This window comes from Acomys minous, assembly GCF_964271855.1.
Source record: "Acomys minous genome assembly, chromosome: 16".
NCBI classification, from domain to species: Eukaryota; Metazoa; Chordata; class Mammalia; order Rodentia; family Muridae; genus Acomys; species Acomys minous.
Genome location: NC_140498.1, coordinates 26,065,044 through 26,083,479, shown reverse-complemented (window position 1 = coordinate 26,083,479; position 18,436 = coordinate 26,065,044). Strand labels below are relative to the sequence as shown.

At 42.3% G+C, this 18,436-nt stretch overlaps 1 protein-coding gene and 1 long non-coding RNA gene across 5 annotated transcripts in view; one reads left to right on the top strand and one right to left on the bottom strand.

Moving 5' to 3' along the window:
* Positions 1-310: 310 nt before the first annotated feature.
* UBLCP1 (ubiquitin like domain containing CTD phosphatase 1) lies at positions 311-17,741 on the bottom strand. Its single transcript, XM_084763360.1, has 11 exons — positions 17,662-17,741; positions 14,709-14,906; positions 13,896-13,987; positions 13,460-13,545; positions 13,266-13,381; positions 11,609-11,707; positions 9,356-9,393; positions 8,770-8,868; positions 5,974-6,090; positions 2,891-3,018; positions 311-1,381 (listed from the first exon to the last, which is right to left on the bottom strand). The coding sequence occupies exons 2-11, from the start codon at positions 14,860-14,862 to the stop codon at positions 1,354-1,356; spliced, it is 957 nt and encodes a 318-aa protein (XP_084619486.1). The 5' UTR covers positions 14,863-14,906; positions 17,662-17,741; the 3' UTR covers positions 311-1,353.
* The window catches only part of LOC311586991, a 37,982-nt gene continuing 37,280 nt past the window's right edge, over positions 17,735-18,436 (top strand). The window contains exon 1 of one of the 4 annotated variants that reach the window (XR_014775724.1): positions 17,735-17,993. This is a non-coding gene — a long non-coding RNA (uncharacterized lncRNA). The remainder of the gene's footprint in view (positions 17,994-18,436) is intronic. The other 3 variants (XR_014775725.1, XR_014775726.1, XR_014775727.1) reach the window with 3 other exon arrangements.

Sequence of the window (18,436 nt, the reverse complement as noted above, 5' to 3'; positions counted from 1 at the left end):
ACACACACACACACTTTAAAATTATATTGGCCCTTAATTACTTTTTAAACAAATTCCCAGACATTAAAGAAACATTTTAATAAATTATTTTCATTAAGCATGGCTATCTAATTTGTCACTAAAGCCAATTTGAATGTGTACAACTGCACACTTATTTTAAGATCACAGCTGCAGCTGACCTCCAACTCTGATTCTTTCTGCCTCTGAATGTCAGGCTCACACTTCCTACCCAGGGGTCCTTGCTTGAACATGGTCGGGGACTTGACAAAGAGGTAATGTACTTGAGACATTACAGAACAGATAACCAATGTTTTATGAAAAGATATTTATTATTTACACCACTGAAATAGTCCCATAAGAACAATGTACACCGTTCATTTAAAAGGAGCAATTCCCTTCGATACAAGAACTGTATAAAGCAATACTGTCAACACAAAAGAGCAGTCACATTACATATCTGCAGGCGTGAGCATTGCAAGTAACAGGTATCTTTAATCTCATGGCTAGATATGTCTGCTGCAACGGTGTTAGTAGTTAGCAACAACACACAGCTGGAGTAGGCAGAAATGCTATCCATGCTTCTGAGAGTGGAGTTGGAGAAAGTGCCTTTTTACTACTGCGGTAAGCTGTGTTCACAACTATGGTTTAGGCGGAAGTGTTTCTAGTTAGCCACCAAAAAAACCATCCTCTCGTCCTGTAGTGCTATTTCAGTCTGCTTGATGCCCTGTTGTCATCGAGGGCAGTCCTTATCACGCAGATGCCCTTCGTTCTTGAAGAGCAGTGACACAACTCCAGCTCCAAGATCTTCCAGGTGGACTGCAGAGGAGGAACTCTGCAACACGGAAGAACAACTCTTGGGAGTTCTCAGCATAACAAACCGGGTTATTTCTTAAAAGCTGGTTTGGGCTTTTTGGCTTTGCTTTTGGTTTTAAGGGGGAAAGCACTAGCTAGTTTGAAGACAGATTTGGTCTCAGACTCAGGCAGCTGATTATACAAGGAGACAAAAACATAAGAGCATAAGACAAAACTCATTTCCAAAGTCACAAGATGACACTGGTAGATATACTTTTCTCCACCTTTCTTTTTCCTATTTTTAGAGGGTTTAGAAAACACCTCAATAATCAATACCAGAAAACATTTTCTTCAAAAGTAAATTAACAATAGAGGGAAGAAAGAACTTTCTTTTTAACACTTAGTTATGATCTTCAAAAAAAAATACAAAATTAAATTTACAAAGTATTGGAAGACCACAGCTAGGCAGCCTGGCATCTGCTTCAGTGTCCAGCACAGTCATGGTAATGCCTAGCAAAGAAACAAACATCCAAGGATCTCCAACTGTGAGTGTAACTGTAACTACTGCCCTTGCTTCTTTGATAGATACCTGCAAGAAATGAGATAAATATGTCAAAACCAGGTCAGGCTAAACTCATGAAAACAACCTGCCTTTCCTACCAAAGAACTTATTTCAAGGGTAAGCCTTGCAAGATGAGTACACTTAGTAATTACTCTGAATTGTTGAATGCTATGGTCTTCCTATTTCACAGGCTCAAAGGTTAAGTAACTGCCAATTCAGGCTGCTCAGATTCACAATTAGCCTTTGGAGGTTGCAAGCATCAGTTACCACCATATGCCTACCTTCCAATGTTAAATAGTATTGTGATTTCTAACTAACTCAGACTTTATCTAAAGATCTTATTTTTTCCTATATAAATATAGTGGGATAAATGATACTAAAGGGAGCCATACACATGCACACACGCACACATACCATATCAATACACACACACACACACACACACACACACACTAAAAGGACTCTGGTCAAGAGTGTAGAGGAGAAAGCTGTAGCTCAGAGGTACAGTGGCTGCATAGGAAGCATATGGCTCTAGATTCAATGGCCAGCACTACAGAAAGTGATCAACTCTTTCCTCGTATTATTCAATAGGATCTACTACTAAATTAAAACTGCCAACCCTTTCTTACACAGAGGCTACTATCATAGCAGTGTGGAGACAGAAGTGGGGAACAGATGGGTTTTACGGTGAAAACTGCCCTGTCTGTGTGGGTGCTGCGTATCACTTATCTGCATGACTCAGTTGCACCACCCATTTTCCCAAAAGGTCGTTAGACATCACTAAGAAGCTCCGTGTCAGAGTAAAAAGCCAAGAGTGGCATTTGAGGAAGCAAAGTGCCCTGGCAACTTCTTCTGGAGCTCACACTGGGATCAGATATTTAAAGTTCTGATAAAAGTAGCCTTACTTGTAGAGCATACACCCTTCTATGGCTCCAAGTTTTCTCAGCTGCATCATACTGATGTTGGTTGCAATTTAGAGTGGGGTTTTCCATGGCCATACGTAGAAAAAGAGACCAGAAGACTCTACACAAAAGTCATGAGCAACTGCTTTTCTTCTATTTCTGCTGCTATACACAGAAGTTCCTTGTGGTTTTAAACTATGCCACCCTGACACAACTTATAGTGACAGTAAAATCAACTCCTAGTCATTCCCATGTGCTGCATGCGTCTGACTCCAGCAGCTGGGATGCTGAGGCAGGAGGACTATAATGTGAAGCCAGCACAGGCATCACAGAGACCTTCTGCCTTAAAGAATCAAGGTGGCAAGAGCAGGCCATCCCGAGGGTGACCTGGTAATTGTCACTAAGTGACTTGCCAGCCTCTCAAGTTCACACTACTAGAATATTAAAGACCTGAAGGAATGTGGGTTTAAGAGCAAGTTAGGGTTAGAGCAAATACCTTTGAAGGGATGGCAGTAGGTTAAAAAGAATATTTTAGAATTTCCCCACTTTTCATAAAAAATTAAGAGCACAGTTGGCACTGCTAACATGTTCCCACTTGTTGGTATAAACAGCAAACGGCGCAGTTAGCACTAACCTTTCCCAGTACTTGTGGTTCAGCTCCAGGAAGTCGTCGAGCTTGGCTATCTCCTTGAGGTACTGAGTGAGCTTCACCAGCTCCTTGTCTTTGTCACGGTTTAGATGAGCTTTCATGAAAGGCCTTATCTGTCAGAAAACGAACAGACTTCACCACATCTTGTGCTGCGGCAGGACAGCTAACAAAGGCTTGTGCTACTACATCATCTCAGTCAGTGACTAGGCTAGAATACCAGTCCAAGCGACTTTCATACCACCCAAGCTTAGAAGATAAGAGGTCTAGGGTATAATTTTAGCTCTTCCACCTATTCTCCCTCCAGGCTAACCTGACACGACAGCCTCCTCCAGTGCTGCATCCTACCCTGCAGCACTGGTCACACTTTACTTCCTTCTGTCATCTGAGTGGCTTCCATTAACTTGATATCATTTACACCATCTACTCTGTACTGAACCAACCCAGACTGGAGCATGTCCTAAGCACAGTGGGGTTATCTCTACTCAGCACTCCTCTCTGAGCTTTCTCTACTTTGTTTATTCGGTATATGCCTGTGTGTGCCATGTGCACATGCAGAGGCCAGAGGAGTTTTCAGGAGTTGTAGGAACCAGGCCCAACTGGGCTGCCTGCCTGTCTTGCTGTTTCACGTCCTGTTTCTAGCAGCTTCTGTGTCTGTGTTTATGTTGGTTAGCTAGTCATGTTTACTGCTCTGAGAACGCACCCCTCCCCTCCTCGGGACATTTCCTCCTGTGCGCAAACACCTCTTGAGGGATTTCACCTGCGAGTGGCATTCCTGCTTTGTTGCCTATAAGGCGGCTCTTTGGACAATGAATAAAAGCTGCTGCTGCTCACCTAGCACGAAGGAGAGAGAGAGAGAGAGAGAGAGAGAGAGAGAGAGAGAGAGAGAGAGAGAGAGAGTGTGTGTGTGTGTGAGAGAGAGAGAGAGAGAGAGAAATCCGCAGTCCCTCGCCCTTGACGAGAGAGAGAGAGAGAGAGAGAGAGAGAGAGAGAGAGAGAGAGAGAGAGAGAGAGAGAGAGAGAGAAATCCGCAGTCCCTCGCCCTTGACTCGGTACCGCCATGGCGCGGGTGCCACAAGGAGTCAGTTCTCTCCCTCCACCATGCGTACCCTGAGGATGGAACTGCCGTCATGCAGGCCCCACTATGCCCTTCTACATAGCTGAGATTATTACATATTTATGCCAGTTTTCCACCGCATTTTGCCATAAACATTGCACTATGTTATTTATCTATAAAGATGAGCTTCCATAAAAACATCTGTCAGCATGTTTTCCCAAATTATAAGGTTTGATATATTTTATAATATTAATATTTCATTTAAAAAGCATTACTTCAAAAAACTGTAAGTCAGGAAAACAGATAAATGTGAGACTGAATCTTGACCATAATTATGAGTTATTTAATTTGACACATTTGGGGGGGTGGTTAGAGAGAGGGTTTCTCCATGTAGCCTTGGCTTAGAGATCTACCTGCCTCTGCCTCTGCCTGCCTCCCAAGTGCTGGGATTAAAGGCATGTGCCACCATGCCCGGCTTAAAATTAATTTTAAATCAAATATAGGTTTGGGGTTTGTTTCAGAATATTAAAAGACAGAAGACAAGAGTACAAAGTAAACACACTTGCTTCACTTCTCTTCCAAGCCAACAAGCTGAATCTGGGCTAAAATCCAGGGCTTGCACCACCATTCTGACACACACTCACTACACACTAAGAACAACTCAATAATTTATAAAGGCTCTAAGGGCCTACTTTCTACAAGTTCCTGTCCCTTGTCTTTATCCAGAACCTAGCTGGCTAAGAAGTTCAAGACAGAGGGAGGAAAAAGGCTTAGTACCAGGATTTCCACTTCACATGGAGACATCCTCACTGCTGTCACAGAGCCTCTGTGTTCACACCACACGGCTGCATTAGTAGCCACAGGCATGAGAAGAATCCAAGCTCCAATGTTCTCCACTGCAGGGTGAAATGTGTCTAGCTCCTACACAGATTTCATGGACTTGTGCTAAGATTATCACTAACCCAGGAACTAAATCAAATAGATCCTGTGCAAATTCTGTCAAACACCCACTGTTTACACAATTCTGAGCAAGCCTTAACTTTTCATCCTAGGATTGTTTCTTAAGAAATGGGACAAGTTGCATGTGGTTCCTACTATCTCTGGCACCTGATAATTCTAAGATCTGCACTTGACTCACAGAAATCACAAAACCCTTATTAGTTTCAGTTTAAAAGAAGAAAAACGAAAGCGTTCCTAGGGCCAGCTGGCCAGCAACTCTTAAGGTGTACACTCCTAACAAAACACCCGACTTCACTTCTGCTGTTGCAAGTCAGTGTCAGTAAGACCAGGCTGCTCCCACAGAGCCAGCTAAGACTAAACATTCAAGCAGGCTGCCTAACGAAGGACACAGTGCAAAAGGCAGCATTCATTTTCATTTGAACTTCCCAAAAAATATTTAAACTCCATTTGCTCGTGAGCATGAGACTGTAAGCACAGGGGGGCTGGGGCAGATGGCTCAGTAGGTAAGAACACTAGCTGTTCTTGCAGAGGAGCCATGTTTAGTTCCCAGCACTCACAAGGTGGTTCACAACCATTTGTAACTCCAGGTCAGTGATGTGATACACTCTTCTGACTTCTGGTGTGTAAGAGACAAATATACATTCATCCTGGCAAACAGTCACACATAACAATAAATAGTCTGTGGGATGGTGTGTGCGTCGTCATGTACCACTTACCACTTCCTTTCCTGAGATACACGAGGCGGATTGCAACCACTGTTTGAACATCACAGAATACACTCTCTATCTTACTGTCTGCCGAAGCCCAGCGGTGTAGCCCACTGCTCCCAGGCCACCAAACCTCATGTTACTGTACTAAATACCACAGGCGACTATAAGTCTCTACATAAGTCATGGCACGGTAAAAAAACATTAGGCAACAGGACATTTTCAGCTGTTATCTTACAGGACCTGGGCTAACACTCGCTGTCCATTATTAACTGAAATATCATCCAAAACTTGATGACACTCCACAGCTCAGCTTACATGAGCCTAAAGCAAGTAAACTGACTTACCTTCAGTCCATTTTGTGGATTCATTAGAAAATTTCTTCCTATGTCATCAAACATAATGGTGTTTTTCTTGCTGTAGAACTCAGAAAACTTTCCCCAAATGACACCAAGAGGCTTCACCTTAAAATAAAGGTTTGTGTTTAACTCAGTATGTATTCATAGCTTACCACATCCTAAAAGCACAGCAAGTTCCCTCCGACCTGGAGGGCTACAATGGCTGGGCACCGGGCACCATGCAAGCCTATACTGCTCACCATTTTGTGCATGTCTAATTCACCTGACCCTACTATAACACTTTCCATAACTTTCACATGAAGATTCTGGGCAAAAGAAAAAAAATGGAGGTATTTCCTGGGCTAATAAATACCTACCTTTCTCAAGTCCTTTTGGACTAGGAACATCTAAGTGACGAAAACCACACTGGGCTCGTGAGTTAGTAATTTAGGTATCTTATTACGAAATAAAAATCATGGGTTTTTTGTTTGTTTGTTTGTTTGTTTGTGGGGTTTCTTTGTTTTTGTCACTTAAGAGTCTCATTCTGCAGCCCGGTTGGCCTCATATTCCTCCAGACTCAACCTCCTGAGTACAGGGAACACAAGCGGTTACCAATGTAGCCAGCTGATTTTTTGTCTTTGAATCACCAGCACCAGTGCCTGATTCCTAGGGCATTGGATCCATGAACTTCAAAAGCACCAGATTTTAATTCCTAGTTTTGTTTCAGAATCTCTAGTCTAGGACTACAACGGGACAAAACTCTATACAGATACATCCGCTGACACTGACATGGTTTCTAAAAGTCTCACACAACGAAAACTGATAGCAATGCTCCTCTAGAAAAGGGTCACAGCTCTGCATGAGGTAGGAAGTATCTTCCTAGGACACTGGCTCTCACCCTCCCTCGGGCCATGGCCCTTTAATACAGTTCCTCATGTTGTGGTGACCCCAACCATAAAATTATTTTTGCAGCTACTTCATAACTGTAACTTTGTACTGTGATGAACTATAACGGAGATGTCTGCCTTTTCCAGTGCTCTCGAGCAAGCCCTGTGCAAGGATCATTTGAAGAACCTGAAAGAGGCCGCGGCCCACACACTGAGAACTGCTGTCCTGGAACAAGTGCTCACTAGCTACAACCCTGACTTCTACTTTGAAGAGTAAATACAAATGAATAAACCATTCAGAAAATGCCTTAAACACACCAATTGTTAAAAAGCAGCTGCTTCTTAGTTAGTGGGAGGAATTCCAGTCAGTGACATGAGATCAACAGGCAGCCAGGGGAGAAGAGCTGTCCCTGGTTCCTTGATTCCTCCTCAACGTCACAGGAAGAAGTATTTTTCTTCCCTAGGAATACTATTTTAATTTTGCTAAACTTTTTTCACCTAAATTATTTTCTACTAGCTGTTTATTCTTGAAACAAAACTGCCCAATTCTTGAGGCAGAAATAGAGGAAGCTGACACAGTCAGCCTGACCCTGGGGTTTGCAGGGAACTTGTCTCAGAAGGTCTGACAAGACTGTTCAGACACCAGGACTGAACAAGATGAAATCCCACATCTTCTTGGAAATTAAGCCTAACACACCTTGTTCCCACCCCCACCCCCCCAAACATGGACTACTTTTAAAAAATGGCTGTACTAGTACTGCTGACCACATAGTAATCTGAAACTGCAGAAAAACACAGAGGAAGACTCAAAACTATGTAGCAACTATACAGTCTAAATCACTTATCTGAGGCTTGCTTTCATTTTTAAGTCAGCCTCAGGAAATTCACCACAAAGCTGAGGGGAATCCTAGACTAAACAAAGGCTGAGAACCATTCCCACTGGCCCGCAGACGCCATGTTGATACTCCTTTTACTTGAGTCCTTAACCACTCTGCTCCATCAGTGGAGTAAGTGGGCTGCACCACACACACAACCCAAGCTCTTCACTCCTAGCCCCTGGCAGTTAGCTGGTGTTTGAGGTCCCAGTTACAGCCCTGCTGTGCTTAGCGTTTCCTGAGCTTAGACTGTAGAAGGTATGCTAGGCCATAACTATGCCTCTCTCCTCGTATGCTGTAGTTCTTGCCCTGAACAAGTCCTCACACTCTTAGGCCACTCTGTCTACATTACCAGTGACATCACCCAGGACTGCTCCAAGCAGGCTGAATGCTCTCCATTCCTCTTGTTTTCAAATGCAGGAATGACACTTCCCTCATCTCTCTAAGGGTGCCTTTTGCAGGGCCTTGTAGAGGCAGTCACTTGAGAAGTAGACCATGTTAAATGTCCTCATTTTTAAAGCCCTTCTCTGATGTCCTGCTGCTATTTTCTATGAGTATGCATGTAGCCTGATGCCTATATTATAATACACAAGTTCCTTCTAGACAGCAGTGAGTACTTGTGGTTTGTTTTCAACATACTTAGTAATATTCCATGTTCTTCTACTGTATCTGACAATATTTCACTGCCATTATCATAGCCTTGACATAGTGTCTTTCTTGATAGCCCTACTTGTACCATTACAATTCATTTTTTAAAAATTTAACTAATAATTTAATTTTTTGAGAAAGGGTCTCATTATGTAGCCCTCACTGGCCTAGAACTCACTATTTAGACCACGCTTGGTCTTGAACTCAAAAAGATCTGCCTGTCTTCTGACTGCTGCAAATCTTTTAAATACAATTTCTTTGTCAAAATTCAACTATCATTTTATTACCTGTTCAGATCAAATTATAAATTCTTTCTAGTTTTCTTTCTGTCAGTTTAAATACAAAAGTTCACTAAAGATACCCTCATCCTGAACAAGCGTAACAGGCGCCCTTACGTCGATGAGCCCTCTCCTCGGGGTATGCACAGTTATCATAGCAGCGCTGTCCAGCATGAAGGTGATCTTATAATTGGCATTGGTGCTCACTCCCAGTTCCTGTAACACAAATGTTCATGAGGTTAAAATACAAATGTGGAAGTCCTCAGGCTTCTGAACATTCTCGCTGCAATTTCTCAAAATGCCAATTTTCTGCAGTAACGACAGCCACGTTTTGTTACACAACAGGAAAAGTATTTGTTCTGCTGAACTGTGTCAGTGAATAAACCGGAAGTGGATTCATTCCTAAGTGGCCATTTCTAGAAACAAATCACCTGCTCAGTGTCACGCAGGAGAGTAAAGGGCAAAGCAAACATTACAGGAATATAAGGGAGGGAAAAGGGAGCTTAGCTTCTCCTTGAAAACAGCTTAGGCAGTCAGAGCACTCCACCACTAACCAGGCTCACACACACCTCTACTCCCAGAACTGCCTTTCCATATCTACTAAAAGACAGCCAGTCAAATGAAATTGATTTCAATTCTAGAACCTCTGATCTGTCAAACGTGATTTCAAAACATTGTGAAATGACTTGTTTCTAACACTTACTTTCATTTTAGCTTCAATCCACTTCATATTTGTTGCAGCTAAAACATGAGGAATAATACAATACATATGAAAAGTTTGAGTTTCATTTAAAATTTTTTTCTTTTTGAATAAATAAGCTTTTTAAGCAATACCACAACTTTAAAAACTTCACAATTAATGGACCCTAATAAACCTACTTTAGTGTATTTTTTTTTTAAGAATATAACTTAAACCACTTATTTTAAGACAGAGATAATCGTGATACTAAAACCCCAAGTCCTTTCAATCAGCCCTGTCACTATTCTTTATTCATTCCAAACCAAGTTTGACATGTGTGGTTCTTAAGTCTCCCTGGCATCGGATCCAGGCCACACATAACCACATGTAGTATCAGCATTAAGTAAACTAATGGTTTGTGTCAGCAGTCTGTGTGGAAGGCCAGCCAGGACTAATGCCTATGTGTACTTTGTCAGTCTTGGCAAATTAAGCTCATTAAGCCCAGCATCTTAAAAGCATAAAAAATCCCTCTACATTACATACTGCTCCAACAGACACAAGCTTCAATCTTTGCACAATCTCCTGGTCTCAACTTATACTTTGCATGCAGAATTAGTCAGTAAAACGGTAAATTTAGTGTATCACATTTACAATGAAAACAATCATAAGAAAAAGTTAACTAGTACCTGTTCTGTACATGCAATTTCCAGATGAAACACAGGAGACACATGGAGTAAACTAATTGTTCATTGTTAAGCAATCGCTGTACGTTAGTGACAGTGCTAGTTACTATACTGTTACATCTATTCTTGTCATCAACCTAAAATACAAGTCAAGTTACGACTTCTAGGTAAAGAACATGAGGTTCATAGAAATTAAATGACCTGCCTGATTTTACAAAGGACACAATTAATATCCTTGTGTATTTAGTTAGCACTAAAGTGAAGTACCCCCTTTCAACCTACAACCATAAAAAAATTTAGCAATACCTTATTTTAAATATATGACATAAAGATTGTCTAAATGTTTAAGTCTAACTTAATTAACATTTAGAGGATTTTTCTTTTTTTCCAATGTTAAGTCAGAATGCAGAGAGAGAGAGAGAAAGAGAGAGAGAGAGAGAGAGAGAGAGAGAGAGAGAGAGAGAGAGAGAGAGAGCGCCCGCACGAGAGCGAACAAGCGAGAACAAGCGAGCTCTCTTCTCCCAAATTGGACAATGAAACCGCCACACGTTGACCATGTTTTTAAACAGTTGTATACCCAGTGTCAATGAAAAAGGGAAATGCTCTGGATCACAGGGAACGTACAAAGGAAGCTTACAGACTGCACCTTTTTGGCTACTCATCAAATGCCTCCCACATACTTTTATACTTGACGGGGTCTTATTCCATACATGGTCACTCTCTGATTTGAAGTTGCCAAAAAGTAAGTTCAGTTGTTTATGATAAATAAATCAATGCATTGCTTCATTTAACTTGAAATGGGATGACAAGTGTCAAGCAAACTCAAAGCATGACCTCCGTGGTACAGCAAGTTTCTACTCTGCAGCAAACTCATGGTGTATCATGGGTCTGCATGGCCTCCAATGTCCAGACCTCAGCATCAGGAGGCCTGCTTCTGTCGTGTACTAACTTCTCCTGAAGCAATTCACAGTTCTTTATTTCTGTCCACCACTAAGATTTTTTTTTTTTTTTTTTTTTTTTTGTTTTTTTTTTGTTTTTCGAGACAGGGTTTCTCTGTGTTAGCCTTGGCTGTCCTAGACTCACTTTGTAGACCAGGCTGGCCTTGAACTCACAGCGATCCGCCCGCCTCTGCCTCCCGAGTGCTGGGATTAAAGGCGTGCGCCACCACGCCCGGCTCACTAAGATTATTTTTAGAAGAGTGTATGTCTCCAAATATTTTGAAACTAGAGTGAGGGAGAGGGAGGAAAGCATTAAGGATTAAGGGCTAGAAACATAGTTCAGTAGCAGAATGTGTCTCATGCAGGCACAAAGTACGTAGTTCAACCTCCAGTACTACAAACACACATAATTAAGTACTTTTACTCTAATACCATGGCCTATTCTTGTCCTAGACTCACCTATCTCATTGCTATTAGGCAAATACATGTATACTTCATATAATGACATAAGAAAGTCAAACATTGTTTTAGAAATTTACTTTAAAAAACTTTCACATTGAAACAAGTCTTTTAAAGTCATGTTTCCCACAGTAGAATAATACTAAGTTACATTCTTAGTTCCATGGAAATCTAATAAAAAAAAAAATTAGGCTTACACCAAATAACAATGTCATAATCTTCATATGCAGATGTTAGAAATTCATGAAGATAGGGTCTCATTAACTCTACCCCAGTCTCTGCACAAGACCTATGATCTAAAAGAAAGCGGATCATACAAACAATCATTAGTTTATTGTCAGGGAAGTACTATAGAGTAAAATGACTATAAAGAGTAGTTTTTGAGACACAATACACACAACTGCAAATCACTTGACACTGAGGACAAGCACATGTTTTGCAAAGCACAGGATTTAATGCCCTTGGGCTGCAGCTTCCGTGCATCAATTCTGTGTAACATGCAAAGAGCAACACGGAAAATTCAGGCTTCCATGATCTGCTATGCATTTTTCCTCACCTAGTTTGAATAGTATTTACAATAACAAATAATAAGTGAGTCCGCACACTCACACACACTCATCCTGAGGAATCAACTTCACTGCACAACAAGTATAACCAGTTTTTTAATTCTTAAGCAAGGTGCACATTAGGTTACAACACATTTAACATCTAGGGTTACTAGAAAATTCTAGTATCAGAAATTACTTATTCCCAATACCAGAGGATAAAATAATGCCTTTCTTTTTCAAGTGACATAAGTAATTTTAAATTTAATGACCACATTTAATATTTTGATGTCTTTTAAAAAGTGTGTTTATACGTATGTCCTTTTTTGTTGTTGTTATTTGTTATGAATTAAGTACATACCGTGCTGGCTAGTTTTTATGCCAACTTCATTCCACCCAAAGTTATCTAGGAAGAAGGAATCTTATTAAGGAAAATGTTTCCATACAGTTGGCCTGTAGGCAACCCTGTGGTGCCTTTTCTTGATTGATGATTATTGATGTGGGATATATTTAAACAAAAAACAAGGGTAAAATAGAAGACTTTTAAAAAATAGTCCTCATAAGTGTTAATCAGGGTTGAGTTGGTTAAATTATGACACATCCATATCTTGTGCCCCACAAAAACGTATTAGTGTACACAAATATTTTTAGGTATGTGGCTTAGTTGGTGTTTCTACTGCTTTGATAAGACACCAGGACCAAAAGGCTCTATAGCTCTCAGGTCACAGTCTTCAATGGAGAGGCAGGAATTCTAGGCAGGAACCTGTAGGCAGGAACTAAAGCAGGAGCCATGGAGGATGCTACTTACTGCTTTGCTCCCAGAGCTTATTCAGCCTGTCTTCTGATAGCACCTAGGACCACCAGGCGAGGGGAGGCACCACCCTCAGTAAATGGGCGCCCCCACATCAATAATCATCAGTCAAGAAGAGGCACCACAGGGTTGCCTACAGGCCAACTGTATGGAAACATTTTTCTTAGTAAGATTGCTTCTTCCTAGATAACTTCGGGTGGAATGAAGTTGGCATAAAGACTAGCCAGCACGGTATGTATTTAATTCATAACAAATGACAACAAACGATGTACATATAAACACACTTTTTAGAAGACATCAAAATATTAAATATGCCATCTTTTGCTCTTAAATTATAGGTAATGCCTTTGTTTGCTTATCTGTATTTCCTAAATGAATGATTTCCTTTTATAAGAATAAGGGAAGTTTTCAAACACTTCATGCGCACACTGAGTTACTGGGGCAAAACCCAAAACTGTTCTGGGTAAAAGAACAATTGGAGCACCGTAGCTGACTCACCAAATAAAGTGTAATCAACATCCAGTACCAGGAGCTTCTTCCCTTCCCTGGGCGGGTTCAGCACTTCCACCTTGTACTCCTTGACTCTGCGAGAGATCTTCAGTAAGTTTTCTTCCCTAAGAGAAACGGTAAGACCAGATGACATTCCCCTCTCTCCTCACATGGCAATGTCTTTGAATGCCAAAAGCACTTACCTATTTTCTACTTCAACTACTTCATCTTCAATTTCGAAGTCATTGATGACATCATCATTGTCAGGGGGAGGACATAAGACGTCTTCCTATTAAGAGAAGAAAGTTGTGTTTCACCGTAACAAACACATATTGGCAATCTGAGCTCCAGCACACACTGTGGGAAAATCTCCACTGCTAACTACTTGGTCTGTATGTCCCCTGGGAAGATCTGCCATGGTAAATTTTACCACACAGGTTACAACTAACTAAAAAAATAAAAAATAAAAAAATAAAAAAATTACTTAGCTCTGCTGAGTTAATACCACATTCACCATGCAGTTCTTTTTCACTGAGCATTAGATGGAAAGTTTTGCTACAGTTAAAGCGATGCTGTAACAGTGTAGTGTACATCCTAACACCTCCAAAGGGGCAGACGGTAACAAAAGTAAACATTTACCAAGCTCTCCTCACGAGTTCCCATCATCATGATTTTAGTATTTGGTTTCAGTTTGAGAGCTCCAAGCTTAACATCATTTTCTGCAGGTTTGCCTACAATACAAGCAAATGACTGTTTTCTCACTAATGTTCAGATGCTGATTTCACTATTCCATTACATAAAAGCCAAACATTGATAGGTCTGGTAGTTTCGCGTTTGTTTCTTTCTTACATTTAAAAAAAAAAAATCACTACTACTAAATGTGTGTGTAGCATATTCAGTAGTATCACAGTAAGTCACAAGTAACACAAGGCTTGTGTCCCTGCGTCCTATCTGGCACGTTAGTCTATTACCTAAGCAAAAGCAACCCATGCTTTATTGCTCAAGAAAGAGATGGCGTTGTTCTAGACACCTTGAAGACTAAGTTACAGACTTTCTATTACTGCAAACTCACCTGTCAATGATATAAAAGATACACGTCAGCTAGACAGGAACAACAGCAATAAACTACAATCTCCACTTCTGAAAAAGGGGAGACAGTTTGCAAAGAACACAAGGGCCAAGGCATAATGAAAGGCAAAGTGCAGATGCCTGAAATAAATGAGTCTCATCTGGGCTTTCTGTGTCAAAGCCTTAACAAGCAAATACCAACTGTCAGGGGAAACAAATTCATCCAAACAGTAGTGGTACTTTCAACTAACTGTTCATTATTCTTATTTTTACCACTGAAATAAGTTTAGGAAACTTTTTTTTTTTAAGTTTCTTTCTTTTTTTTATAAGAGCAAACGTGAAAAGTAGTAACCAACAGTGTAGGAACCGTGAAGTAGGGGTTACCTTTAACCTTGAGCCCCAGGAGTTTCTGGCGCTCTGGGAGCACTCCCGTAAGGGTCTTGAGGAACTGCTTGAGGTCCAGCACAGTGTCGTCTTCTGAGAGTGTAGTCACCGAGTACTCCTGGCCACCCCACTTTACGATGATGGGGAGCGCCATTCTTCAAGCATGTGAAGCAGTAGCTTTCCGTCAGAACGAAACGCCTAGGAGACAGGCATGTGCATGAAGGAATGAAAACTGACAGGTCGAACACAAACTTGAGATGTGCAGCCTGAACTCTGCTGTACAGTCTGATGGTGGAGGTGGCCGCCTGTCCTCAGAGCAGTGCTCCCAGAATCCTACCCGTTACAGTTTCCTACTCACTTCGGCTTAGAGTTAGTACGTCCTAGCACTCTTTTAGATTCTTCCTCTTGCTCAACTACAGAACACGGAGCCACCTACCCACTCCTGCTCTGCTTGGCTGGGTCTATGCTGGAGGCAAGCCCCTCCAAACAGACACCCACGCTCAACAAACATTAGAAAGGCACTCAGAGGAGCCCTGAACCCAGAGCAAACTCCCTGTGCTCAGATCCCAGATCCGCACTGACTATGTGACTATCTTGCTTTTAGCACACGCCTTCCTCCTCTGTCAAACAGAGGAAGACTATCTGCACCTTCAGGCTCTTGGGAAGAGTAAGTCCATTAGCATTGCTACCTCACAAAGTACCTGGTAAACTGTGCACATCTCAACTAAATACATTTAAAGCTGGCCACTGATTATGTTCCAGGCAGTCCCAGATAATACACCATTATGTGTTTTTTAGTTTATGAATTGACCAGATGTACAAAGATCATCTTACCTAATAAAAGTGTCTGATAAGAATATTATCTTCCCATTAAGGAAGTAATTACATCATCTACCCACAAGCACATAAGCAGTGTGGGTTTTCTGACTAAAACTCACCACACTCTATACCCATCACATCACAACCGCCTAACTCGAAAGTGGATCTACGGGAGGTAAAGCATCAAATTGTTTTGTTTAGAAATCTGATCATATAGAGTCAACCACACATGGCAGCTGCTATTCTCCCTAACAACTAAATGTGGGCTGCTTGTCCCATAAAGCTTTCAACATTTGTAAAGCTCACTTCCTTCATAGGTCTGAGAACTGAGTACTGGCATTTCGTGATGAAACAGCTGATTTACTGTTCATGCAATCATCACAATCAACTGGGAGAGAAGGTCAAGTTTAATTGACAATTTGCAAAATCCTAACTTGAAAAGTCTGTTACCGTGCTCATTAGGAAAGAGTGACAAACCCAGATTCACAGTGGCTTATGAGTTTCCTTTTAGACCCACATTTACACTTAGTCACATGTTAATAAGGATCTGCAGAAAATATACAGCAAGCGAGCCAATTTAGGACAACAAATGCCACTTTAGGCTGAACCTGCCCCAGGAAGTGTTATGACCTTGAATTAAAAAGGCATGTGGGTCAAACTGAAGTAGTTTCCATGTCGTTTTTCTGTAAGACACAGAAATGGGAATGTCTTCTTAAGAGTTGGGAAGGCATTTGGCTGTGCTGTGCTCATCTGTGCTGTGGTGAGCAGAACAGAGCTTGGGGACCATGAAAGTGTTCTCAAGGAGCGACTCCCAGCCAAGAGCACCGACCAGCCTTGATAAAGACTTCTTGGAAGTGCCAGGAGAGGTAAAGGGAACAGACCTAATAATGTACATCTGAACTCGTCCTACTCCATCATTTCTGAAGCACGCTCAAGTCTGAGCATGCTACTGCTCCAGGCTCTTCCATGCCACCAGCTTTAGAAAAATCTGCCAATGGCGTGGGCTCCATTTACTTAAGAGAGAGCAGGATTTGGTAAAGAACTTATGCCATACTGTAAGTTGACAAATGCCCAAAAAAGCTGGGCATAGAAAACAAAGGTTATACCAACTTTTATTGCTTAAGTTCTTAAACTTTTTTTTTTTAAGTTTTGAATCTCATCTCATCACTACTGAGAATCATGCAGAACATAAAAGCATGAGCATTTTTATACTTTTTTTTCCTCATACAATCCTAATATCTTATCACATTAATCCCCCAATGGGGGTGGGGGGGTGCAATCAAACTCTAAGAGCACATTTTTATGGGATTATATAATCGACATATATTTAAATTTGAGTTCTGCCTAACATCCTGTGTTGGCTTCGCCTAGAAAATTCTTACCTCTGGCCTTCAGCCTGCTGATCCCTAAGATGACTCAATTGCTATGTACATTTTGGTAAGCTATAACACCTGACAGCACTTTACAAGCTGCAAGGAGCTAAAAGAACGGCAGTGGTGAGAGAAGAGCATGTTAAGCACCGTAACTAATTTAATCTTCACAATCTTGAACTAACAACTGACCTCACTGTACAGATTAGAAATCTGCAAAGTAAGTCACAGCGACTCGCCCAACACCGCATAACTAAAAGCAGCTAAAGGCGGCAATTTCAAACGTAACCGTGAGAACTTCTCATCGGGCCAGGAAAAAGTGAGTGTGCAGTGTTGGGCTCTGGGTCTGGGCACCGGGCAGCACTAGCCGTGCGGGGGATGCAGCTAGGACGAGCCCAGGAGAGCATCCTTAGGTAGGCAGAGACCCAGAAACAAGCTGCCCTAGGACGCCTTCGACAACCCACGCGTGAGGAGGGCGAGGAAGATCCAGCAAGAGGGAGGAATGAGGCCGGGGGACACATTAACATTCTAGGATGTGGGGAGCTTTGGGATCAGGTGAGAAGGCCGGATGCGAAGGCGGCGGCCACGACCCGCAGCGCGCCGGGACAGGGGCCTCTGGGTGCCGGGTGGGACAGCTGCGGTCCCAGCCCACCCGGCCCACAGCGAAACAAACCACGAGGCGCATGCAGTAAGTACAGTGGCAACCCCCAGCCGCAGCGGCGCCTTCACAGGCAGGCGCGCCGGCTAATCCCGCGTCCCCTCACCTGGAGCGCGGCGGAACCAGCTACAGCGGACGAAAAAAGCCGGCCGCAGCGGAACCTAAGGAGACCGGAAGTAAGGGGCGGGACCGGAACCTGCGGGCGGACCGGAAGTGTGTGGTTGAAAACGGAAATGTGCTTTAGTGGGGGGGACAAGGCAACAGCTTGTATGGTTTCGCCTCACAAGCTTAAATCCGAGCATCCTCGGCCAAGAATCTCCGCAGACGAAAAAGCCGAATCTTTTCCAGACTGTGGCCTCTGTTTAAAAGACTCTCCCCGCCCGCCCTTGCCCGGTTCTTGGGTGGCCAGCGGTCATTCTGCGCATGCTCCGAACCTGGGTAGGTGCTTTGGACTTGTGACGTATTTTTATCGCCAAAGCGGAGCTGTGTGGATCCTGTGCCTCTGGGGTTTCTTTTCGTGCTGAGGTCTCTGCCACTTTCGCGTCTGTGGCTCTTGCGGCAAGTTCCAAATGAAGCCGAGGAAGGGACCTTTGAGAACCTGAGACGAGACTTTTTCTATTGACGCAAGGAGCCAGTAATATAATTCTGGGATTTTAGAATTTTACCCACTCCAGGGGAAAACTGGCCAAAGTGATCCAGACCCTCAAGGAACAAATGTCTGTTTTGACAACTGTGGTCTGGATTGGTGTCAGAACCCCACCCACTCATACCTGCTTTGCCTCTTCCTTAAGTTCAAGGAAAGCTAATTCCCTTTACAAAAGAATTTCATGCTTTAATAGAGACAAGTGTTAAGGAGTTAAGTGTTAAGGAGTTCGAAAACA

Excerpts from the sequence above, each read along its gene's own strand:
- UBLCP1 (XM_084763360.1), bottom strand. The coding sequence starts at position 14,862 with ATGGCGCTCCCCATCATCGTAAAGTGGGGTGGCCAGGAGTACTCGGTG. Across the intron at positions 13,988-14,708 it reads CCTGGGGCTCAAGGTTAAAG|GCAAACCTGCAGAAAATGAT; the intron begins GTAACCCCTACT and ends CTTGTATTGTAG. Across the intron at positions 13,546-13,895 it reads GAACTCGTGAGGAGAGCTTG|GAAGACGTCTTATGTCCTCC; the intron begins GTAAATGTTTAC and ends TTCTCTTAATAG.